The sequence below is a fragment of the Cheilinus undulatus genome, linkage group 15 (assembly GCF_018320785.1).
Source record: "Cheilinus undulatus linkage group 15, ASM1832078v1, whole genome shotgun sequence".
Taxonomy (NCBI): Eukaryota; Metazoa; Chordata; class Actinopteri; order Labriformes; family Labridae; genus Cheilinus; species Cheilinus undulatus.
Window position 1 is genome coordinate 31,567,020 of NC_054879.1, and position 27,457 is coordinate 31,594,476.

The 27,457-nt window shown below is 38.5% G+C and overlaps 2 protein-coding genes across 2 annotated transcripts in view; both read left to right on the plus strand.

The window, feature by feature from the left end:
* The first annotated feature begins 3,180 nt into the window (after positions 1-3,180).
* neurod1 (neuronal differentiation 1) lies at positions 3,181-11,928 on the plus strand. Its single transcript, XM_041807523.1, has 4 exons — positions 3,181-3,267; positions 5,139-5,402; positions 8,948-9,177; positions 10,799-11,928. Exons 2-4 carry the CDS (start codon positions 5,155-5,157, stop codon positions 11,362-11,364), a joined length of 1,044 nt encoding a protein of 347 aa, XP_041663457.1. The 5' UTR covers positions 3,181-3,267; positions 5,139-5,154; the 3' UTR covers positions 11,365-11,928.
* A 6,080-nt stretch (positions 11,929-18,008) lies between these two features.
* cerkl (ceramide kinase-like) overlaps positions 18,009-27,457 on the plus strand; it is a 45,363-nt gene continuing 35,914 nt past the window's right edge. The window contains exons 1-2 of the mRNA XM_041807468.1: positions 18,009-18,262; positions 20,588-20,697. Of these exons, the coding sequence (XP_041663402.1) occupies positions 18,129-18,262; positions 20,588-20,697 (244 nt within the window). The 5' untranslated portion in view covers positions 18,009-18,128. The remainder of the gene's footprint in view (positions 18,263-20,587; positions 20,698-27,457) is intronic.

The window sequence follows — 27,457 nt, forward strand, 5'->3', positions numbered from 1 at the left end:
AGAGCTCTGAGGTCATCCAATCAACTTTTGTTGGAAGTGCCCAGGCCCAAATATAAACACCGGGGTGACCGAGCTTTTCAGTTTCTGCACCCATGCTCTGGAGTAATCTCCCCTCTGAGATACATGCTATCTCTGACTTGGGCCTCTTCAAATCAATACCCAGTAGTGTGGTAACACTTTTAACTTTTTAGTCTGTATTTATAAATGCTTTTATTCCTATGGATTTGTCTTGTGCTGTGTTTTTAATGCTATTTATTTATATCTGTAAAGCACTTTTGTCCCCAGTGGGGTGTTGTAAAGTGTTATATAAATTAATTGCATTTACATTTACATACATTTCATCTACCCTTCATATTAACCATCTTTATCAATTCAATTCAGCTGGCTTTATTGGCATGGAAAACATCACCGGTTTAACTGGCAAAGCAAAGCAACAAAATTACAATATAATAGTAATTACAGAAAAAAAAGTGTTCAAATGGTATTGAAATCTGGGCTTAACTTTAAAACTACAGCTAAAAAAGAATAATTTCTATGGCAATTTAATTTTAATATGCAGTCAGTCTGTTTCTGGTGGTGGTGGTCATTGAGGTTCTTTTAAGTCACTTTTCCCAGCAGCTGGGAAGTTTCTGTTCACTGTTCATGCTGGAGAATTGTTTTTATTTGCTGTCTCTAACGTCTTTGCATAAAGGACTGGTGGTTAGAAAGGGCAGCTCTGACAAAAATATAACTACCTCAAACATATTTCTTTAGGTTTCTGCAAGTAAGAAACTTTATACACAACCAAACTAAACACAAATTTAGCTTAGAAATGTCGCCAGTTGAAGAATTACTCTCAAAAATGTGAAGCAAAAGGCTCATAATAGGACAATGCTACAAGGGCCTCTACAAATTCAATAAAGTAAATGAAGATGTCTTGCAGGTGTGGGCCCAGGGTCTAGGGGTTCATATCGATGAGACTACAGGGATAGGTATATGGGAGCATGTGTACTGATTGCCCACAGTAGAAAGGGGCCCTTGATCAGCCTGTAATGAAAAGTGTGTTTTATTTATATTTTCTTACTAATTAGTGTCATTATTGAACTGAAAGTGATTAAATGAATTGATCAAGAGACTGCAATTTGCACCAAATAGAGTAAAATATACTGGGGGGCCCTTATTCCTCCCTTAAAAATGTCCAAATGGTGCAGTCCAGTGCTGCAAAATAATGCAAGTAAATTTAATTTAAACATAGTAAAAATATTTCTCATAAATGGGGAAATTATTGTTCAAAAATACATTAACATGCACAGATATTTGTAAAAATGTTGCAACATTTGTTGCTTGGCTAGCCGGTTAAGGGGGCCCTGAGTAATATTCTATTTGGGGGCCAAAAATCCCTAGCTACGCCCCTGATAACCATCATCATCTTCTTCCTCTTAATCTATTATAGCCTAATTATAAACCCCATCTTAATCATCATCATATTCTTCCTCCTCTTTCTCATCATCATCTTCTAAAACAGTGGTTCTTAACATGCAGGTCAGGACCCCATTGGGGGGCGCGAGACACTGAGAGGGGGTCTCCAGATGCCTTATAAAACTAGTAATAACTTTTAATTTCCACTTTGCCACTTCACACCAATTTTGTCTGATTTCAACCTGCTGTCATCACTTTTTCCCACCAATTTTGCCAACTTTAACACATTTTTGCCACTTAAAACCCATTTTTTGTCAGTTTTAAACCCTTTCAACACTTTTTATCTGCCTGTTTTTGCCACTTCTAAATCAAATCTTGCCACTCTCTGCCTATTGTTGGCTCCACTGACCCATTATTGCCACTATTAACCCCTCTTTACCACTTTTTATGCTACATTTCATAATTTAATATGTAAATTTTTGCTAGTTTCTGCTAGTTTCTGCCTCAGCTAACCCTTTTCTGTCAGTTTCTATCAAATTTTTCATCTCATTTCCTGTTTTTGCTCCTTTAATGCCATTTGAGCCATTTTTAATCCCCTTTTACCACTTAATCTGCCCGTTTTTGCCACATTACCCCTTTTTGGGTATTTTTTGCAACTTCTATCCAATTTTTGGCACTTCTAACTCATTTCAGCTACTTTTAAACTCAATTTGACCACCTTTTCCATCATTTTTTGCCATAAGAAAATTAAAATAAGAAAATGTTTGTTTCTTTGATAAGAGTGGTTATGATACAGGTTAAATATAAAAGCTAAACATTACAATTGACCATGATTTTGCTGGACCCCATTTCCCCCCCGATGGGCGCCCTGTCTCCACATGACTATTCTTAACTGTGCATGGCTTTGTTCAGCCACCTTCAGGAACCGGGGGGGTCCTCGGTCTCTGACACCTTTATTTTGGGGGTCACAGGCTGAAAAGGTTGAGAACCCTAAAACATCATTGTTATAATCATTTTTATCTCTTAAAATTTCACATGCTAACTCAGCAACATCGAAATCTGTATCATCTTCCTCCTCCTCCTTACCATCATTATCATCATCCTGTTTATTAATGACCTCTTCTTCAGCGTTAGTTCTGATCATCCTTAGCAGGACTTCAACATCATCCTTAAAAGCATTGCCATTTTTATAATTTTATTTTTAGATCATCTTCTTTACACCAAAATCGACATACTTCCCTCCTCACAATCACCCTAAACATATCTCATCTTCCTCATCACCTTCATTAGCAACATCATTATCTGCATCACCTTCATGATAAGCATCACTGGCTTCAGCTCCCTTCATTGACTTCACCATTTTAATGGCGCACAGCATCATCTTCCTCTTCTTTTCCTTCATAGCAATCAGAGCTCTAACCGTTGCACGTGAATTTTCCCTATCACGACTATCACATCTAAAATATCATCACGATGATATGAAATATGCGCACGCGCTCATTATGTGCGTGTGTCGCCAGATGGTCAACTTTCCTCACAAAGAGAGAGAGCGAGAGAGAGAGAGAGAGAGGTCTTTCGCTGATACAAATGGAAGATTTGTCACGTGATCCCCGGGGCCGTTTTAATGACGTACGCACCATATGGCGCGTGCCGGCGGGAGGGTGGGGCCTCGGTATGCTAATTAACCCCCCCCCCCCCCCCCCCAACACTTGTGTATGTGTGATGGTGAGTATAAAACCAGCATCATCTCACTTCCACACACACAAACCTGAAAGTATCTCAGAGTGGATCCCCCACAGTCACGCACGAACACACGAAGAGAGCGCGCGGGGATGTGTGCGATCTGAGGACAGCAGATTTACACAACAGGTAGGATTTTATTCATTAATTATCATATTTATGTCATTTTAGTTTCAAGGTATCGATAGAGTTATTTTTAGGTAAATATTTAAACCAAAATCTGGTCAAATTATTTCAAAATAGGTGGAAATTCTACGTAATTTTTTATCAAAATGAACGAGACTTAGCTTACATTTATTTATTTATTATTTTGTCCAACTTTTTATATTCTAGGCTTTTATATGGACTTAAATTCGATTATTTTAGCCTTAGGCATTTTTTATCGTTTATTCCCGTCCTCCAAAGCCTGTTCCTCCTCTCCTGTAGCCTAATTTAAAATCTCAGTCATTTTCTGGTAATTTTATTTAGACCTTATAAATGTATTTTTCAACGTTAAATTTCTATTTCATTAGTTTATTTCTGAAGCCATTGTTTGATTTCGTCTGTTTGTTTCCCTTGTCCGCGCGCCTCCACCTGTCTCTCTCCCACCTGTCTGTCGGTCACTTCAAAGACTCGGTCGAGTCAGCGAAACGGGAATGAAAGAAAATAAAGGGATTGATTCATTAACACAGGGTTAATTACGTGATAATTATATGTCAATAAAAGGCCTTTAGTCATTGATTTATACTGAAGTTTCTACTCCCGTACCATAGCTACATTTTAAATAAACATTTTTCGTTTAGTAGACGCTAAATTTAAACGCTCTAAATTTTCCTCTGCTAGATGAAACAATTTTTAACGAATACATTTAGCTAATTTTACACGGTGATATTCTTTTATTCTATTGACTTTTTAAAATGATTAAACTGTTTAAAAACAGGCCCAACAAATGGCCTTATTTCAATGAATGACGAGATACATCATGCAAATTTCCCTCCCGTCAATGTAAAGGCGGTTTGATTTAAAACAACTATTTCGAGAAAAAAAAAAAGTTGAGTTTAATGGCATTTACTGAAGCTTGTAGATTTTTAGACTTACTATTAAAGTAAAAGCAAGCTTAACGAGCTTCTATAATTATTGTTTCTTCAATGTCCAAACTGATGCAGGATATTGTGGATATATTTTTTCCTGCACATTTACAAAAAAAAAACCTTCAGGCTGTTGCATTAATCCTCAGTCAGGGGTTTGTATTAATGGATTTCCTTACACTTTTAAGTGAAACATCAGATATATTCATATTTCAAGGCAAGGCAAGCTCAACCATAGAGCATCATTCATATACTAAGTAAATTAAACTGCTTTAAAGGATTAAATCAAGCATTTATGACATTATGAACATTGGAAGGCAGCAATAAAGACTTTAAAATGTTATATATTTAAATTATAGATGAAAAGAAACAGAGAAAATGACAGCAATCCAAAAAATATACTTAAATATACCCAGAAAGGATATTTGTTGTGTAAGGCTGACGGTTTTCTCGTGCTCTGATGTCTCTAAATATAGTCTTGATTTGCTGATTGACACAGATTCGCCTGCAGGTCTTGCCTGATCAAAATCTGTCTAGCCTGTAGTGTATTCCTGATGATTTTGAATTTGCTCATAAGGAGTGAAACCTCTTTATTATAACTGAAAAAATGCAAAATTTAAGATCAAATTAATTGAATCTGAAACGTTTAAACCAGAAAAAGAGCAAGAATAGCTTACAGGACATCTTTGACATTCTGTCCAACAGGAGAAATAAAATACTGCATTTAGATTAACAAGAGAAGTCATTTTCTTTCGCATCTAAAACATATTTTGAAATCACTTTTAAGAATATGTTGCCCTACTGAACAGGCCTCTAGAGTACACTTAAATAATTTTTGTGTATTTCTTTCACATTTTCTTTGAAATGAAGTTAAAATGTGATGACTGGCTGCCGTTATTTTGATGTTTACTCATGATCACATTCCTCCCTCAGACGGAGAATCAGCATCATGACCAGGTCTGTGCGAGACGAGCAGGCGTCGGTGGAGTCGGACGAGCAGCAGCAGCTTCACAGCCCGTTAGAAGGAGAGATGGAGCGGGAAGGAGGAGGAGGGGAAGAGGAGGAGGACCCCCTCCACCGCCTGGAGGACGAAGAGGAGGAAGAGGAGGAGGAGGAAGATGAGGAGGAGGACGGAGAGAATAAACCCAAGAGACGAGGGCCAAAGAAGAAGAAGATGACGAAGGCTCGTCTGCAGAGGTGAACATTTAACTTCACTCTTCTTAGAACATTAGTAGAGGCTTTTAGAAACAGTGCAGAGTAATGTTCAGCTTATATTAGGTGGTACTGGACAGGCATTAAGATCTACATGGTTTATCCTCTGAGGATCAGGAGTATGATCAATAAATTCTGTGGTAATCTGACCCTTACTCAGTCTAGTGCTGGACAGACCTCCACAATTAGTGACAAACATACATCAGGACTAAGACTTAAAACATATCTGAAACACATTCTTTGATTGATACCATTAAAATAGGTCACAACATACTTATTCTAATATTGGCAGAATATTCCAGTCTTATACAACCACACCCTGAAGAGTGGGGACAATGAGGAAAATACGAACAACAAGAATTACCACCAGAAGATGAAACCCAAAACTGGGGTTTGTTGATATGTTACAGCAAAAGAAGAACATGAGGCACAATGAGCTTGACCTTTGACCTGTTTAATCCTTTCATTCTTGGGCCAGAATGGAAATTTGTGAAAAGTTTAAAAGAAAATCCTTCACATATTGCTTTCACAAGAAGGAGATGAACTTGAGGCTCAATGGCCTTGACCTTTTAATTCCAAAGTATAATCAGTTTATACTTGAGTCAGAGTTGACATTTGTAAAAAGTTTAAATAAAATCTCTAAAAGCATTCTTGAGATATTGCATTTCAAGGAATGGCCCGTACATTCTTAAATAAAACTGCGTCTAGCCTCGTCTATCAGTGTTGCATTTATTGCGTATTTATTTGGAAATGGCACAAACAACATTTCAGATGCTGAAAGAGAGAGAGTTTATCATTTTTAGAAAAAAGCATGCCCATTTAGAATTTAGCACAATTACACAATGTCCCGACATTTTAGGAAATGCGTACATACTTTAGTATTAGAATCTGTAGCATTTGTTTTGACAACCATTGCTTGGTGTCGTGACGAAATAAGAGTATAACATAACCTAAACAACTGGTTCTCAAATGGTGTGGCAAGGCACACTGGTGAGCCTTAAGCCAAGTCTTAGTACGCCATAGCAGTTTGTACAACCATAATTGCTGCAACTATACAATAAGTTAAGCTCAGTCAAGACCACTTTGTCAAGAAACACACATGATTTGTGGTCATAAATAGTTTTTCTTAATTAGTAGTTGTAAATTTGTACTTATTACTGTTGATCATATGTGGCTGTTCTAGCAAGGAAGAGCTGGGGTGGAGGAGGGTTGTAAAAAGTGGTTTGCAGAGGGAGCAGAAAAGCGTAGCCAGGTTAGAGCAGTTTTAATATGGCAGCATGAGTACGATTAGTCAGTGGCATGCATTACAGCAAATTGGCAGGCCGTTAGCTGATGAGGGCTTGTAGAGATCAGCTGATCTCAATTATATGGCAGCACTTGACTCTGTGGTCTAACAAACGCTATACACTCATTTTATTGTAACATATTTTTAACAGGCAATTTTACATAGATATGGACTTCATGTGCCTTGAAATTTTGGCTTGATCTTAGGTGTGCCTTGGGCAAAAAAAGGTTGAAAACCACTGACCTAAATACATGCACTAATGAATTTATTGATTTATAATGTTCTTATGTTCATCCTTCTGCTTAAAGCACCATTCTGTCCTGGCTGAAATTACATTTACCAACGCGTTTCTGCTGATTTAATCTACTTTTTTTACATTTAAGTTGTTTGCCTAGTTTCTGTACAAACAGCAGCCACAGTTGATGCCCTATATAGTCATTTAGCCTCATAGTCATACACATCTCATGCAATAAATTGATGTTTATTATTAATTAGGGCTGTAAAAAGATTAACATTTTTCATCATGATTAATCTTAGGATTTCTTTAGTCGATTGCGAGTAATCGCACCTTTATCACATTTTAAAATCCACCAATTTTGCATTTAGAATTGTCTTGTGTCATTTTTTATTTTTCTACTGTCTTATTGAAGGGTTAGTGACTTCCTGTTTGGATACATACATGATTTTATTGGTAAAGCTCTAAGGTTATGACACTCACTTACCCGTGGAAAAAAGAGCTTGTTATGGATTAAAAAGAAAATTAAAGAACAGAAAAGAGATAAATGTTTGGTAACACAAGGCTCAGATTACTTTTTAGTTTTCCATTGCAAGTTTTTTTTTTAAGTAAAATGAGACATTAAGGCGCAGTGGTGTACTGATATTACATCACTATGGCTGCAGAAAGAAACTGCAGTGGCTTAACCAAAGTGTGTTAAAAGGGATGATATCGCATGTGACTAATTGCAGTATAAATATATTTTTATAAAATAAATAAAAATATTTAGTGCACTAGTTGTGGATTGTAATTAATCGTGATTAATGTGATTAATCTTGTCAGCCCTACAATTAATGTAAATGTCTTACTATTGCCTAAAAACACAGCTAACAGACAATAAGACACAAAGTTAATTTTTTAAGATTTATTTTTGGCCCTTCTCGTGCCTTTATTGGATAGAGGAGAACAGCGGACAGACTCGAAAACAGGGATGAGAGTGGGGGTGAGACATGCGGCAAAGGGCCACAGGCTGAATTCGAGCCCAGGCCGTCCAAGTACATGGTGCGCGCCTTAAACCACTTGACCATTGGCACGCCCCAGACTCAGAGTTTCTTTAGACAACAATGGGCATGTTCTGCAGCATTGCAGAAAGCTTCAGTGTGCGTCCATCTTTAAACAGGTCACTTTCAACAATAACTGCTAATGTAGAACATGTTAAAGAAATTGTACAGAGGCTGAGTGAAGTCAACCATTTGGTTACTAAAGGGGGCCCAAAGTCAACCTGCAGTGGCTGCTGTATCGAGGACACTGTCTCAAACTCACTTTTCATAAACCTTGATGACAAAGTGGGGTTCTGTTATCCATGCCTCTTTGCAGAAGTTGAATCCTTCTTAAAACCAAACACACAAGCTGTAATTAAATTCATTCCCTGTACTGGTTGTGCCCTTAATAACATAAACAATTCCAACCAAAAACGTTCTTTGGACCAGGTTTTAAACATGTTAACTTTCATTGCAAAACTAAAGTGCTTTAACAAGGTGTAAATGTGACCTCTGTTACTTCTGTAGCCAGCCTCACGTGGACATTCAAGGAACTGCAGTTTTTCTCCTTCCACATTGGCTTCATTTTTCAACCATGGAGTTTTAAACAGTAAAATCTCTCGAATGAGAGTCCTATGAGTGACAACAAAACTAGAAATATGATAACTGACCTAGTGATGAGGGCCAGCACTTGAAAAAATGGTCTCAGGCTTTGTTTTTGGACAAAATAGCATCTTTTGACACATTTTTATATGTTAATTGTTATGTACACTGAACTGGCAATGGAGTCAAAATATTTTTTTCATGGTCAGAGGTAGTGTTGTTACTGTTGGGATAGTAAAAGCTAACATGCTAACTAGCTGCACAATATACTTGGCTAAAATTAACGTAGTATTTTGTAAAAGTGATACTAAGAAGCTGACTGTAACTATGGATTTCACAGTTAGGCTGGCTGACAAGAGGTTTTAACAATAAATCTTTGTGTCTGCAGGTTTAAAGTTCGTCGTATGAAAGCCAATGCCAGAGAGAGGAACCGGATGCACGGTCTGAATGATGCTCTGGAGAGTCTGCGGAAAGTGGTTCCTTGTTACTCGAAAACACAGAAATTGTCCAAAATCGAGACCCTCCGCCTCGCCAAGAACTACATCTGGGCCCTGAGTGAAATCCTACGCTCAGGGAAGGCGCCAGACCTCATGAGCTTCGTCCAGGCCCTCTGCAAAGGTCAGCATCATCCTAGACACTAAACTGGAATAACATATCTTTGAATGAGTCGGGTGTCTGATGTATGGATCCACTAAATATTGATAGAAAAATAATAAGTATATATGGCCAAGACAAAAGGCACAGTCTCATTTCTAATTTTTACCCCTTCTTTTCAAGCACTCCCTTGCCCCTTGGAGCCATTTACAAGGCGGCAGTGAAATTTTCCCCCACAAAATGGAACAACCCTTGAAGATCCTAGTGTGTGATCAGTATCTACTGAGATTCTGGGAAATTTCCTGTAACACTTGATTTGAAGTGTGCTTCTGGGATATCTGTTAAAAGGGCCATGTAACCAGAGCATTTCACCCTACAGCTCCTTTATAGCAAGAATTAGGACGTGATGTCAGTGTATGGGGGCAATGGGTGTACTGGGACTTGGGATACCCGCATTAAGTCAGATAAATGGTTAATGCTGGGTCCTTGTTAGTAGGCACCAGAGTTAGTAGTCGGTTAAACTAAGTATTTTTTATCAGTTAAGGCCAACAATCCCAGTTAAACACTGTCTAAACTGTGATGCAGCTGCCTGCCACAAGTAGCCCTTGTAAATGTTCTTAATGACTACTGCCATGCTGCCACAATGCTCTTTAATTGGATGTAAACAATAGTTAACTGATAGCACCGATAGCATCTCAAGGGAATAGCAAAATTTAGCACAAGTTAGATCTAGAAAATGGGGATAATGCTGTCCAGATGCGATGCCAAGGTATACTTGAATGTTACCAAAGCAATGAGCGATGACATTCTACGCTGGAATGTGGATGTTAACTTTCTAAGAGGACCAAAATCTGCTGCTAGCACTGCTAATGTTAGCCATATTCTGTCAACCAACTTCATGTCAATATGATGTGAAGTTCACTTACAAAATGTGCTATCCTGACTTTACACCAATCAACTAAATGCAATTACAACTTGCATTTAGTCAGATGTAAAATTATTCTCTTAGGAACATCACCAATCGAGATTGAACCAATTCCAAGCCAGTGGACATGCTAGGTGCTTAACTCAGAGCCATTCCTTATGCTAATATGCAAACAATGTTGATGCTGAAATTGTTATGTTGTACATGCTTTATATTGGCAATGTTTCCTATCTTAGAGCATGCTAGCTTGTTGATATTTGTTAATTAACACTAAAACAAGCTGAAAATGATGGGAATATCATTAGTTTCGCATTTTATGGTCATAAAAATCAAGGATTTTGTAAATCAGAGAACCTAAAACGTTTTAAAACCATTCCCAAAAATAACTGTACTGTCATGATATTGAGAAAATTATACTTCTTGACATTAATGGGATAAGTTTAATTTTTTTAATTGGTAAGCTAATGTCAGATAGTATTAAGATAGGCCACTTTCTTAAAGTCTGAAAATCCTTTGGATGGTTTTGAAATAGCTCATAACAAAAATTGTTTTACCGATATTTACAAATTACCCTTATTGGCATGTATCACCAGGAACTGGCAGACACTAACGCTACATTTTCTAACAAGTTCAAGTATTGACATATTGAGTGAGATATTGACAGGTATAGTGTGTCATGTATTGATCAGCCTTGACTGATTGTTTTCTCTTTGTTCTCAGGTTTGTCTCAGCCAACCACCAACCTGGTTGCGGGCTGCCTCCAACTGAATCCTCGTACTTTCCTGCCGGAGCAGACCCCTGACATGCCGACTCACCTTCCCCCAGCTGGAGCTGTCGCCTACCCTGGACACTTCTCCTACCAGAGCCCCGGACTGACGGCCGGCCTGCCCAGCCCACCCTACGGCTCCATGGATCCCTCCCACATCTTCCACCAGGTCAAAGGGCAGCCCTACGGCCCGCTGGAGCCCTTCTTTGACGGCGTCCTAGTGTCAGACGGCCCAGCGTTTGACCCGCCCCTCAGCCCACCACTTAGCATCAATGGGAACTTCACGTCCTTCAAGCATGAGGCCGTCTCAGCCGCCGACTACGATAAGAGTTTCTCCTTCAGCGTTCATTATGGAGGAGGAGGAGGAGGAACAGGAGGACACCCGGGCATCTATGGTGGAGGAGGAACCAACTCACGGTGTGCTGACCTGCAGTTGGACGGGCTGATGGGCTTTGACGGACACTCACACCACGAGCGGCTGATGAACGCCCAACTGAACGCCATCTTCCATGACTCCTGAGGAAGAGGAGGATGAAGGACTGAGAGGCTGATGAAGGCAGAGAGATGAGAAGAGAGATTGTTACACAGAGAGACAATTCTGTTAATTTCTATCACTTCATCCTTTCTCTCTGTCTTCTTTCTTTTCTTCATCAGTCTCTGTTACCCCTCCTCAGTTGGTCATAAAATGATGTCACAATGACGTCAGGTCGATTATGTAACCTTCGTTGTAGCGCTTCATTCTGCAGGAGACGCTCTCTGAATGTCTCTTTATTATCCATATTATCATTTAAAAATAATCAGTGATCAATAAGCAATAATCTGGAGGAAAACTATGCAATTTTGTTAAAGTTTGAGCAAAGCTCGGCTGATAATTCCAAATGTTGAAAGAATAAAGATTTCTCTATTTTTGGTCAGTGTGTGAGGCGGTGTGGAACCGGCGTTGGGCCGAAGTGTTCATGTTGTTAATGTGGTTTTTACTTTTTGCTTTTTATAACGTTCCTGTAGCGTTTCTTTTAACATTTCATGTGACTCTCGTTTATATTTTATAACATAGATGTTTATGAAGGCCTTTCATTAAAGGAAATTCAATGTGACTCTTCTGGGAGACTGTCTTCTTCAGTAGCATCATAACGCAACAAACAAGATGACTGATTCAATACAGTTTTACCAATATTAATCCAACCACATTATGACTTGTTCTGGTGAGGTTAACTCAATGTTTAAAAAATGTTTAAACATGTTTAAACTTCAAAATCAAAACTTTGTAAATCTTAGGTATAAGATCACATTTTTGTATTCAAAATAAATATACAACTTAATACAAAAATAAATATACAACTTAATTTTATGTATTATTTTACAGTTGTTACAATTTTCTGAATACATTCTCAACATTTTTTATTAGCCTTAAATATATTTGTAGAAGATATTATGACAATTATCGTATGGAGACTTTATATTTCATTGAGCATTAATTTTGTTGACTAAAATTATGATTACTGGAAAAAAAAATTCATTGACATTCATTTCATTCATTTCATTAGGAAGACAAGTCTAAGACTAGCTAAAACATAGGAATTCCATAATAAAAATCAAGACTACAAGATTAGCTTTGTTCTATCAGACTAAATGAGACTAACATGTTAGTACTGGGCTTTTGGTGAGGATATTTCTCCACTGTGTGTATAATCAGTCAAGATACAAGCAGAGGTGAGAGAGAAGGCGTAGAATGACTGTTTCTCAGTTATTTCTTTATAATATAGTTTAAAGACAATGTTTTGACTGCAAACTGAAGACTAATTACACTGACTATCTTGTCTTATGAGACTAAATTAACAAATCTAAATAAATCAGGTTTAAAAAGCCTTTACAGTTTTTGGTCATCTGGTCACAGCAGTATTTTAGGACTTTGACAAGCCATTTCATGAAGCGCTAACTCACTTAAATCATATTTTGTGCATCACAAAAGAAAACTGGACCCACTTTCAACTTCAGCTAAATCGCACAACTGTTAAAGTCTGTTTTCTCTTGGAATTAATTAAATTAACCTGAACGACCAGAGCAAGAATACCAGATCTTAACTGTGCAACCAAATATCTCTGGCTTAACTCAGACATAACATTTTATTCTGGCATAAAATGCTGTTTAATTTGTGCATTTGTCCTTAGATATGGTTTGGACAAAACATTTTCAAGCAGCTTGTTTAAACTAAACCATGAGCTACCCTTTCAGTGAGTTAACATTACAGTAATAAAGTGTTACACATTTTGACAATATAAATTCCAGCCATTAAGATCTATTTTCAGGGTTGTATGCTTTAATGGGAGACAAAGCTGTGGATATATTATAATGGATATAAATGAAGTTGCAGAATACTTAAATAAGCACTGTGACTGATGCAGGAAATGTTTGTCCATGCACAGACTCAGTGAGCACAACCTCACCACAGACAAGAGAGGATGCCACAGACAAAGCTGGATCCCTAAAGAGGAAAGACTGTGCACCCACTGCAGCCACCAGAGCTGCACTTTCTAACACCTGCCTTTTATACAATGAGAAGTTCTTCACAATTTTCACCAGCAAACAAAAAACATTCACTAGCAAGAACAATGAACAGAAGCTTCCATATCTGCTGGGTGAAGTGCAACAGTTTGCAAATGTTGCAGCACATTACGTGAGTTATTGTGACCAAAGAACTTCACTCACCACACCACCACTATGAAATGAAATGGACTTTCTGCATGTGTGAAAAATAAATAAAATACATAGAATTTCTACATTAAATTTAGAATACAACCAAATTTTGATATCAATTATAATACTTATTTTTCTCTGCAATTATTATTATTATTGGCAATAATAACTTTGGCAATGAAACTACAGATGTTTTCCAATGCTGATAAAGGCCTGTTAAATTGAAATGAAATTTTACTACAGATTATATCTCTTATAGCAGGGGTCACTAACTGGCGGACCACAGTCCGGGTCCAGATCCAGACGCCATCCGATACAGACCTGGACCCGGACCCAGACCTACAATCATTATATTAAAAGGGAACTTCATTCTTATGAGGGACAGGCGAGAGGAAGACAGTAAGAGAAAAGAAAGAAAGAAAGAAAGAAAGAAAAAAAGAAAGAAAGAAAGAAAGAAAGAAAGAAAGAAAGAAAGAAAGAAAGATGAAGAGAGTGGACAAAAAGATGAGTGAGCTGAGAAAGGAGAGATTCACAGACGGAGAAATGGGTGAGCTGTAGACAAAGAAAATTTGAAAAATTGTGTTTCAAATAAAATTAACAGCAACAGGAAAACTGATTTTCACATTTTATCAGTGCAACAAGTCCTTGAAATAGAACCCAGATCCACATATCACTCTAACTCAAGTTAGACATTATGATGTGCAGGACCTTTGGTTTAATACATGTTCTCTGACTCGGTTAAGGTTAAGTTGGAATTTTAGTTGATAACCCCTGTCTTACAGGATCTTATAATTCTTAATGCATATACACTGTTAATATATGGACAACACATCAGCTTTAAAAGTGAGGCCAGAACAATTGGAACTCCCCATGCTGACAGACTGCTGTTCAGGTCCTAAGCTCTACCTCCTCCATAATAACAAATGGGACACGTGTCAAACTTAAAAACTGAAATACACGGCTGATGAGTTTCCCTTTAACATGGTTTCTGTCTTTATATTTTATTCAGATTTAGTAGAGGTCCTTTGCAGATGATGTCACACAGCAGCGGGGAACTCTCCATAGGGGACAAAAAGGGATTTCTGCATAGAGAAACGCAACCAAAAAGGCCACGTTTTTAACAGTTAACAACTATGCCAAGTGTTCAAATTGTGAAAATAAAAATATTCTTTAAACTTCACCTACTTTGTGTCTTGAAAGCAGTGAAATATTCAGACAAAAAATATAAAAAATGTGATGGATTCAGAAACTGGCAAGACAAAGAGAGAGAGAGAGAGAGAGAGAGAGACAGAGAGAGAGAAAGGAACAACATATGGGAAAGGAGCCACAGGCAGGACCTGAACCTGGGCTGCCTGCCGCAAGGACAGCATCCACATGTGGGGCACACAAACACAGCCACTAGGCTGCTGGCATTCCTGCATTTGTTGATGTTCATACTTGTTTATGATGTAGTATCCTGGATGCATCTGGGTTTGGGGGAATTTTAGAGTATGTATTCATCCAAGTGTAAATTCCCTTAAATTACAATTGAAATATCTCATCAGTCCAACTTCCTGGGGGCTCCAGTCAAACAGTGTCTTAAATGTATTCAGTTTAACACAACTAAAGCTCCAAAACCTGCAGAATCCTTAATCAAATTTACACCATCTGCTTAAACAAGTTTGACATCCCGGAGAAGGAAGTTTTCCATGTAACAACGGCATTATTTAAAGTAGATTTTAGGCACCCAGTATGATAAACACTTCAGGAGAAACACATATCTCCTTACAGAGAAAACCCTGTTAACATGTAAACATCATTATCCCACCAACTGAAGGACAAAACCTGGATTACTCGGCGTGTGTGTTTGTGTGTGTGTGAAGGGCACAGATGTTCGTTCTGCAGGCAAGATTTAATTTATGAAAATGATCTCGTTTATGCATGAGAGCCCCCCTCCATACACTCTTCTGTCCTGCTGTGTATGAGCGTGAGTGTGTGTGTGAGTGTGTAAGTCAACAGGGACAATATGGTGGCCATATCCCACCATTTAGCCTCCCCGTTAAAGCGGAATAATAATGAGAAGAAGTCAGACTGCAGAATAGAGATACATCCTATACAAACAGAGCATAAACTATTTCCTGTTTTTTTTTTGGTGGGGGGTCTTAACCCTTTTAAGCCTGAATGCACAAATGATATATTTTTTGGAACTTAAATGTTTATATCACTTTCAGCTGAAATCCAAAAAAAAAAAAAAAAATCCAAATTTCCATAAAATTTAACATATATATTTTTTGTATCTCATTTGATTCATTAGGTGTTTTTGGTAACTGATAATCCATTTGAGGGCATTTTTATCATTTATCAGTTTGTATTCACAAGGTGTATTTTTTTAGTTATTTTATTGATTATATTGATTAGATAGGGGTATCATAAAAGTATGTATCAAATATGATGCAACAGGCTTTAAAGGGGTTAATATATGAAACATAAATATCAATAACTATTTTTAAATGTAACCCTAAATAAGGGATGAGTAAGATTAAGGAGAATTTGAATTAAAAGTATCTAGAAAAAGTGTGTTTTTTCTGATAAAAAAATCTTTTTATAGTTGAGAGAATACACCTTAACATGATGCTGGTATCTGTTATTCCACTCACACAGCCCTGGTGTAAGCAGCAGCAGTATTAGCAGCATTAATAATAGCATTGGTAGTCTTCTTTCTGATATAGGTTTTGTTTTTCAGTCAGTCTTGGCTGATCACAGTGCTGATTAATGCAGCTTAAAGTCAGCCATCTGTCATCAACACACACACACACACACACGCACTGTGTTTATGAATGTGTGTTTCAGTTGTAGCTCTGCAGTGTTTATAGGCTTTCTCAGTCAGGAGGACATCCTGTCCACTGATTGGTTATCAAGTGTTTGTTCAAATGATAGAGTATGATACCTTTAACGATCTTTAGTACAGGTTTAAGCTGCAGCATTTAGTGTCTATAAAAAGCATTCATCCCCTTGGATGTTTTACTTTTTATTAATTTTATAAATGAATCATGGTCATTATATTTGGCTTATTTGACACCATAATTTTACAAAAAACTCTCTTTAATGTCATAGTGAAAACAGATTTCTACAATGTAATGTCAATTAAATAAAAAAAATGTAATGTGAATAAGTGACTGCATAAATATTCACCCCCTTTAAAGTGACTGGTCCAGCCAATGGATGTGAGTAGTCTCACTATTAATGAAATGGGGATGACTTCAGAGCAGCGAATGTGTCTCAAGTGACTGTAGTATAAAGACACCTGTATCTGGAAGGTCCAGTCACTGCTTAATCAGGATACATGGCTACAATTACCCCATGAAGACAAAAGAACCATGATAAGACCAAAATGGTATTTTTTTTTTTTGGCCATTAGAAGACGCTATCTTTGGTGGACACCAAACACTGCACATCACCACAAACACACCATTCCTACTGTGAATCACAGTGGTTGCAGCATCATGCTGTGGGGATACCTCTTGGTAGCCGGCTCTGAAAGGCTCCGCTCCTGCTCAGTTTGCAAAAGGACTAAGACTTGGGAGAAGATTTCTTTTTCAGCAGAAAATGACCAAAAGCATATGGCGAAAGCTACAACAAAATGGTTTAAAGACAACAAGGTGGATGTTCTGGAGAGGCCGAGTCAAAGCCCAGACCTCAATCCAATAGAGAATGTATCTGATTTACATAACTTTGTAGAAATCTGAGAGATGTTCTTTTTTTTTGTATAAAAAAGCCAAAATATATTGACCATGATTAATTTATAAAATCAAGAAAGGGTAATAATGTAGTAAAGTTAAAGAACTCGGCGCATATATGCTAACTGTAGCTCAAAAAGTCAGTGTAGAAATACTATGTGAAAGTAAAAGTTTCACTGGTCTATATATGCCTAGAAAGGTCTCTGAAATTGGCTAACAAAAAACATTTATGGATTACAGTTACCTTAAAGATGGTCTTGAATTAATCCTGGTTCAACTGTCTTTTAACTCAGCAGCTATCAACAGTTTGCTTAATGACAAAACTAAATATTGCAGAGAAAAAATAGTCAACCATTATTTCCATCACAATATAGTTGACTAAAGTATAAAGTACCAGAAAATGTAAGCCACTACGCCCTGTTAAGTTTAAAGATCTCATTAGCCTATGTAACATCTTCCAACTGTAGGTTACTAAGGGTATTTTTGGGGTGAATTTATTTGTACTTTGATGTAAATTAAACCTCTGGTGCATAACAAATGATATTTGCTTCAATCTACCGAAAACTTTTCGGCTGAAGCCGAAGTAAGGTGATTGGAGTTCATGCCTACTCACCAGTGCGCGCCCCGCTTGTAGGAACGTTGTTGACGTGAACGCGCAGGACCGTTGATTAGGCTCTGGTGAATCCGCCGCGTGCCCGAGCCGGGAGTTCGACAAAGCTGCTTCTTGTCTCCATAGCGACGATACCCCGGAAATACACCGTAACCTGCAGGTGGTGATTATCGTACAACATGTTTATCTGCCGGACAAACATATAACCGTCGTTGTTGTTTGTGAATTTGTTTGTCTGTTTGTTCGTTGATTGAGCGGGTTAACATGTCGGAGCCCGAAGAGGACCTGCAGGAAGAAAACACGAAGAAGAAGGAGAGGGAAAAACGGAGCGTGAAGAAAAAGAGGGAGAAGCGGGAACAGGAGAGGCAGCAACAGGTGGAGGGGGAAGATGAGAACAGGTGAGTGTTTGTACCGAGCTTCATCAGTTTAAGGTTCTTTATAAAACCACAGAGGGACTCCTGACGGGTTATTAAAGTTGATAATATCCCATATTATTTGACAGTGCTGCGTTTTCGGCGTTTAATCTTGATTAGAATGAAAGTATTTAATAAATAAAGTTGATGTTTGTTGTTAAAACTTTACCTAAACAAAAAAAGTAATGAATCATTTTAAAGTTTTGAATGTGTTATACCCACGCTGCAACACGTCTTTAATACCCAAGATGCATTTCACTACTTCCAGGTGAGAAGCAAACTTTCGAGGACAAGATGAACTTTAGCTTTCTCTCAGGTCATCTTCTCTTCATCCAAGTATGGGGGATTGAAATTGGATTTCTTTAACCAACTAAAGAACATGAAAACTGTTTTGGGTTTCCAACTAGGCTACTTCTTTCTGAGAGTTTAATCTTCATCATGAATGGATGAAGACTGAGCAGCAATGATGAAGAAGAAAATGGATAAATTACATCAGAAGAAGAAGAGATTAAGACAACATGTGAAAACCTCGAGGGAACGCATGATGGACATACACTTTACTATCTGTTTACACAGAGATTTGTCTTGCATAACAAGCTCATTAATCCTCTCATCATCACATCACAGAGGATAGAAGAAAGCAGTAAAGACAAGTTAATCATATAAACTAACAAAATCACAGTGTAAAATCACAATCCTTCAATGAATGAATAATGAGCATGTGAAGATGCTAAGTCCATATAACAGAGTCAAAAAATATATATAATTTGTGCTTGTTTCTTGTTGCGATTTTGATATCTGCACAGTATCAGTATCAGCAGACAATGGCTTGCAAAGTTTAGTATCCGTTTTGGCAAATATGAACACTTCTGCCTATTTTACCTGCCCATATACTGGCTGTTATTATCAGCGGAGTACAAAAACACAAATGCAGAGTTTTAAGCAGAACTACCAGACCTGTATCTGCTCATTTTTTCTTTTTCATCCTCATTTTCGAAGTGGACTGTTTTGATTTAAGGTCTAGGTCTGAACTACAGCTAGTTCAAATTTTTGTTGGCTTAAAAAAGCTTAGAAATACTGGCATATCAGTTATGGCCAACAATCCAATATTGGACTTCCCAATTTCTTTTCTTTGGATGGTTGACACTCGCTTCATGAACTGTCTTCTGCACCTTGCAGCCTTTGGCTCTGCCAATATGGCAGGGTCTCCCTCATTAGCTGTGTTTAAAAGTATTTTCAGTTTTACGTTGTTCCCACTGAGATTTCCAAATACATGGTAAATGCACATCTAAATATGTTGGCAAGAATGCAAAACAAGATTTTAATCATTCACAGAGTTGAACAGTGTTGTTATTTCAGATATGCACACAGAAATGCATTATTGATTAAAGATATATGTTTGGGCCTTTATTTTAGAGAGGACAGTGGAGAGCGTGGGAAACAGGGATGAGAGACATGCAGGAAAGAAGCCACAGGCTTGATTTGAATCCTGACTGTCCAGGACCTAACCACTTTGCCATCTGCACCCCTCAGAAATTTATTCTTAACAGTTTAGCAGACAACGGCAGAAAAATAAATTTTAATCTATAAAGTTGCTTGCAACTCCATCAGGCAGACCGGTGCACAAACATATGACTGATTTGGTGAATTTTAGATCAATGTACAGTGCAGTCAAAATTATGTAAAAATTTGGATAGGTGTTTTCTGTATTGGTTTTGATGAACTGTGATCAGAAGCTGCGTATTCTGGATATTTTATTGAAGGCATGTGTTTACTAACGTGCTACTGTGTTCCTACCGTGGTCAGAGTGCACAGGTCGTACTTATCAGGGTCGTTGCTGTAGCTAATTTCCCTCACTTTAGCCCAAAGCTAACTAACGCAAGGAGTCCAGCTGAAGTTATAAAGAGTTGGAGCATTTGTTATTTACATCTGCATACCATGCTCTTACAGCTAGCCAACTGTTAACTTGTTTCTCAGCTGTACCGCTGCTCAGGTCCCTAAAATCAATGTAACCAACTACACTTCTGGCCTCTTTTTTCCATATATTCTCTACATCCACTCATGGGCATTGGGTCATTCACAGACATTTGACAGCATTCACAGCATTTTTAGTTGTGGCATCTGACTGTGACTAAAATGAAGAGTTCCTCAACCAATGTTTGAAAAGTTTTTATATACTTATCACATTTTTTAAAATTACAGTAACTTCACAATAACTACACAATATTACCACAATATTAAACACAAATAATTTCTTTACATCTCTGTTTTTAATATCCTCTGCATATCTGGTGTTTGTGTGCTTTCCAGTGAGCATGTTGTGCTGCGTGGGATCTTCAAACTTGGAAAGAAGAGTCATGACTTCCTGCTCACCCCAACTAGACTGACGTGGACCCCCATCACCCCTGAGACCCCGACAGGTCAGTTACCACAGTGGTGTCTTAGTAATGTGTTGTCTTACTGCACACAGAGAGACAGACAGGCAGACTGTGTGGGCAGCTGGTGCTGTAATGGAGAAGTTTTGTCATGTCAAGACCACCTGAAATATGACATCTGGACGATTCACACACACACACACACACACACACACGGAGTATAATCACAGTAATGAGGTTGTTTATCAGTTCTAGGGATCTTTCTGGTTCTCTGAAACTCAGTTGGAGGCAGTTAGCATGTAGTTCAGAGGATTGCTGTACCTAAGAAGAGCATCACAGGCCCTCTAATGTAACTGTAGGCTCTGTGCCCTCTCTTGTGCCTGGTGCAAAGTGTCTTGGTACACAGGGCAAGAATCTTTCCCATTTTACCCCTGACGTTGTCATGTCATGTTATTTAGACAGCAAATGAACTATTAGTGCCCAGGGGTGGGGGGTGGGGTGCACCCTAAGGAAGAAAGGTTGGGAACCACTGCCTTAGAACATCAAATACCTAGTCTAGTCTAAAGTCTTTTGTGCAGTGAATACAGCCACCGATTCCAGCAAAGAAAAAAATGATGTTTACACCCTGCCCCCTTATTTGATATTGAGCTGAAGGAAGAATAATCAACATTGATCCTGTTCAATCCTGTTAGTGTGTCTGAAGATTTTAATGAATAATAAGGATACACATTATGTATAATGTGGAAATGTTCACAGCATTTGTTTCCCCTTTTATTGTGTCTGATGGTGTAGGAATGCATCAGTGAAATAAAACTTGAATCCACCAAAAGTATGGATATTTTATACATTGTCTATAGTGTGATCAGTGTGTTCAGGGTTACAGTAAAGGGGCCAGCTGACATTCAATCTATGAAAGCATGCAAACTAAATCTGCCGTGTAAATACCAACACTCCAGCCAGCAGATGCACCTGACCCTGAAGGGTAATGATAATGATACTCACCCAGTATATGCTCTGTGCCTGGGTTTGTGCTGGGATTATGTGACATCTAGAAAGCAGAATATAGACATGCCCTAAATCATTTTGTACCATACACTTAAGGCAGCACACTTTACATCCTCAAAATAGCTCCCTCTGAATTTAGTTGGTATTTAAACAGTAAAGTGCAGTACTGAAGTAATAGACATTTATTGTTAATGTAATTTGCATCTATGTTCATGAGAAATGACTACCCTTTAACAATGAATTAATGCTTTTAGAGGAAACTATAGTTGGGCGTTTTTGTTCTGAAACATACAAACTGTTCTCTGTGTTGTTTAAAGTACCCAGAAATAGCTTCTCTGCTTCTAGTTCCAACCAGTAACTGCCAGATCAGTGTTGGCTGAAGGATGGTTAAGTGGTGCAGTGCACACTATTGCTGGAGTTTGGTGCTTCACTCAGACAAAATTAATCCCTAAATGATGCTTGGCTGTAGAAGTTCTTTACAGATTACTTCTGCTTTCTCTCCCAGAGCTAATTATCGAGATGGTAGTCCAAAAGATGCCAAAGTGTTTGCCATTTTTGAAGAAGATCTTTGGGGCTTTTTCATAGAACCACTCGTTTTTTTTTTTTTTTGTTCAGGACACTAAATGTGTGTTTCTGCCATTTTACTCAGGTGTCTGGATACTGATTATAAAGTTTATGCTATAGTTAGTGCCTTCAGAATAATACTAAACAAAAATGGCTACATTTTGAAAAGCCTCGACCATCTGTCCTATATCAGCACTACATAAAGAATAAAACAGATACACATAGTTGTACTAACACCATGGCTTTTTTCAAGAGAAACAAAACCAACTGATCACAAGACATACAATCATCATAATCATTAACAAGACACTGCCAGAGGTGCCAAGTAAAAACATTGACCTCTATTATCGTCTTTGTGGTAAACCTTTATTTCACAGTTCTCGTGGCACATTTGTGTCAGTGTTTATTTTCAGTTCTGTTGATATTTGATTAAAAATAGCTATTATTTTTGATGTGCTAAAGGATAACTGAAGTGTATCTCGGCGGATTTTACAATACTGTGTTATCAAACCTGTGATTTACAACACTACTGCAACCTCCAGATCTGTAGGGTGAACTCTGATTACCACCACCATGTAAAGGGGATATTTGCTTGAAGTAATGATGCATGACTAAGCAGTGTCAATATAAACAAAGAAAAACATCAGCAGTGTTGACAGGCAATTAAGAAAACCATATACACAGTATACACCGTGTACACTGTATATTACTGCCTTGCTGGTGCTTATTTACTGAATCTTAACATGCATGTGTTGTCCAGCACAAAGGCTGGAATTTATCAGTACATTTATACACGCATAGTAAATTTAAGCAATGGTTATATCCTGATTTGTTAGTTTAACTCAGTGGTTCTTAACTAGTCTAGCCTCAGGACCCACCACCTTTTAAAATGAAGAGTCACAACCCAAATTCCTAAAACATTTTCAAAAAACTTCATATATGGACAGAATACATGACTGAACAATGAGGCAGGACGAGAGTTTGATCATAGAAACCCTAAAATAAATGGATGAATACATAGTCCTTTGTGTCGATCTCCATGATAAGGTGTACATTTTGGTTGTTTTCTTGATATCTGACAAATTAAAAAATTAAAATGAGGGAAGTTTTGTTTCCCTTAGGATCTTGAGAAAACACCAAAGTATTCCTTTTATCATGAAAAATCAGAGTAATAAAATGGATGGATGTATGCCTCCTTAGATTGTCCGCTCATTTTGAACTTTATACCACAGTTTTTTCCAGGCACACCTTCGCAACCCACTAAAGCCCGCTCTGTGATCCACCTTTGGGTCCTGACCCACCAGTTGAGAACCACTGGTTTAACCTGGGCCGCCTGCGTAAATGGGTAGCGCATTAGGCCGCTAGGCCATCTGTATGCCCTCTTTCTCTGCTATGTTTGATTGCTATAAATGCTCTTTCAGCTAGTTACTGTGGACCCTCTTCCTGTTGACCCTGCTAAAAAGTTGGCAAGCATATAACCAGTCGTATGTCGGACAAATAATGAAAACATGGAAGCATTTCACAACTCCATACTTAGCCTGTTTGCTGGTCAACTTCTGTCAAAGCCTGGTGCTGAGACTGTGGAGCTTGTACTTAAAGGGATACTTCAACATTTTGGCAAATTCGCCCATTGCCATAATTCCTATAGTCTTAGTAATAGGTTTGTTTCCTTTAGTTGTCGGTGCAGGCTGTTTCTAGTTCTGGGGGGACCATTAAACCAGCTGCACCGCGAACACTATTTTAGCAGACGGAATTTTTGCTTTCCCTCATCAAACTCATCAAATACGCAATCCAACAACTCCAAAACGCTCTTGTGGACAAGTTGTGACCTGTACATTCACCACGCTATGAAATAATCATGGAAGATTACGAGACGGAGATGTTTTAAAGTTAAATGCAAAGCCGGAACTACACTCCAGACATGGCTACTGCACTGTGTCACTCCGCCCAGTGGTTCACTCAAAAAATTATTCTGAGTATTTGCTTCAAAACGCTCTCGTGGACAAGTTGTGACCTGTACATTCACCACGCTATGAAATGATAACGTATGATTATGTAACATTACGACACATGAAGCCATGTCTGGAGTGTAGTTCCGGCTTTGCATTTAACTTTAAAACATCTCCGTCTTGTAATGTTCCATGATTATTTCATAGCGTGGTGAATGTACAGGTCACCACTTGTCCACAAGAGCGTTTTGGAGTTGTTGGATTGTGTATTTGATGAGTTTGATGAGGGAAAGCAAAAATTCCGTCTGCTAAAATAGTGTTCGCGGTGCAGCTGGTTTAACGGTCCCCCCAGATCTAGAAACAGCTTGCACCGACAACTAAAGGAAATGGACCTATTACTAAGACTATAGGAATTATGGCCATGGGCGAATTTGCCAAAATGTTGAAGTATCCCTTTAAGACCTAGTCCAGTCTGGTCTGTTTGAGGTATAACTGTGCCAGAGTAAACCAGTCCCTGGCTGAATTATTTAAATGTATTTGTCAGATTTTGAGAAATTCGAATTAGTTCAATTTTAGTTAAACTTGCATGTTGTTTTTAAGATTTGTAATGCTCTTTTTCTTTTATTTTATAGATAGTACAGTGGACAGACTCAGAACAGGGATGAGAGAGTGGGGAATGACTTGGTGAAAAAGCCACAAGCTGGGCTTGAACCTGGACTGCTCACCTACATGAGGCACAAACTTACGACTTAGCCATGTGCCCCAGACTAACATGTTGACATACTTTTTAAAGATTTATTTTGGGCTTTTTTCAGTTAGGACAGTGATGAGAAAGTGGGGAATGACATGTGGAAAAGAAGCCACAGGCCAGACCCATACCTGGGCAGCCCACCACAAGGGCAACAATATCCTTACATGGGACGTGCACACACAACCACTAGACCACTGGTGACTCTACATGTACTTTTTCTTGTTTAACTAACACAATTATTCAACTTTTTTTCTAATTGAATGTAAATGTACTATAATATCAATATAAAGTATACTACAACATCAACTTTTTTATGAACCTCTTGACTAACAAGATCCCTCTCATGTTCAGCTACCGTCAGGTGCAGAGCCACTACCACCTCTGAGCCTTGTTGTCTTCCTGCAGCTCTGATCAAAGCTGAGCAGCTGAAAGAGATTAAATTTTCTGTGATTAAATTCACAAGAATTTTATTTACCAAGCAAGCCAGTTTAAAACACACAAAAAGTCCCATCTTTTAGTTTAGTTTTGGAATGATATGTTTAACTAGAGCTGAGTGACAGATGAACACAGAGTGTGGTTAAGCCATGTGGTGTTATTGTGGTAATATTTTTGTAACACTTTGCTCATGTTTAGGTATAATTTGATTATTTGTTAGAATCCTGTGCTGTGTTAATTTTTGGTTGAAATCCATTCAAGCAGCTCTGACTAGTGGAGCATGATGAAGGTGTAAACACACTGTGTGTCTGTGTGTGTGTGTGTGTGTGTGTGCGCATACATGTGTGTGGTTGAAGCCAATCTGTTTTGCTGAATTTCATCCAAGCTAATGTCATTAAGCCAGCACTGTGTGTGCGAGTGTGTTGTGTGTGTGCTGGCAGTAGTATAGAGCAGTTGGTTCGGCCCGTGGGGGGTTATTAGAGTCTCTCAGTGTGAAGAGATTAACACACACTCATACACACACTGTCAGCCTGTCTGCATGCTGTGTGTGTGTGTTGATGAGATATTTCTATATAAATGGCTCAGCTGTTTTTGTTTATTTCTTCACATGAATGTATCCTGTATCAAACAGAAGCCTGTCTTATCTCTCTCTGTGAGGGTGGGGAAACCATAGCGGTCAGACAAACAGACTGATATACAGAAACTCACGTATCTGCAGTGGCATGAAATAAAATGAAATGAAAGGAAACCCGCCTAAAGAGGTAGTGAACACTTTTTTTCAGCTGTTCACTGAAGTATCTGACTGAACTATGATAAAACACATCAATGCTGGTGTTATTTCTGACATTTGCACCAAACTGATAAAAATCTGCATTTTATGGCTTTTAATTGGCTCAACAGGATATCTGCTTTGAAGGCAGAATGTTACTGTCTCTAACCAACTTTCCCATTCAGAGACCACTCCCGTCCTCTCCTGCACCTGCACTGCCTCAAGTCCGAGAGCTCCGGCTTTGGTAACACTGGTGCTGGAGCCAACGGCCCAGACAAGTAGTGCTCAGGACTCCAGGACTATGGAGGGAAAACATCCTCCACCTCAATCAATCGCTCTGAGGCAGCAGTGCTGCGGGACTCTGTGTCACTTTCTGGCAAGGGGACATCACAGTCACTCCCACCTCATCTGGAAAACCCCTGTCCTTTTCCCCTCCCTCCTCTCATCAAACTGCCTATGTTTTTGTGCATTTTTCAAATTTCTGAAGTGGGCAGAGTTAGCGTTGGGCTGGGGGTTTACTTACTCTTTAAATTGCAGTTAGTTGGTGTTTTTGTACAACAAACATGACAGGAAACAAGCTAACAGATGTCAGCAGTTTACCAATTTCTGTCAGCCTATTATATTATTGGTCGATTTCCAGGGCTCAGATTTGGCATTTGGCCGATTATCTGTATCAGTTTTTTTTTACCTAACAATGGTAAAATAAAACTGATACAGAGTGCGCCACTTTGAGTGGTATCTTTTCCTGTCCCTGTTTTCACTCTCCACACTCTCACATTATGTCCCACAATGCTATCTGTGTGGCCAGGTGTCACATGTGTAATGAAAATCACACCTGAAGCTACTAAATCGTTTACTTTTTTAAATACAGCTTAGTCTAGCAGTTAGCTTTGTTGCTATGACCTGTTTTCTACCTCCTCCTCTCCTGCTCTTTCCTAACTGGTGCACCCAGCGTTCAGTTATTCCTCATCCTCCTGTACTGATAACAGTGCTTTTTGATGTGCACAACCAGCTGGTTGAAGTTGGATCACTTTGTAGTTGGCACCACAATACTAATTCTTAGCAGTTTTTTCAGGTCAGGCCCACAATCCTGGTCAGAAGTGATGTCTAAACTGTAACAACATCAATAGCATCTTGTTGGAACAGAGTGATGATATTCAGCTCAGGAATATGGATGTTATCCCCAAAAAGAGGTTTGAAGGCCGGCTGGTGCTAGCACCGCTAACATTAGCCACACTCTGGAAACCAGCTTTGCACCATTATGGTGTGATGTTGGTTAACTACAGCATGAAGTTTGTTTACAGAGGGTATATCTTGACTTCAGACTAGTCC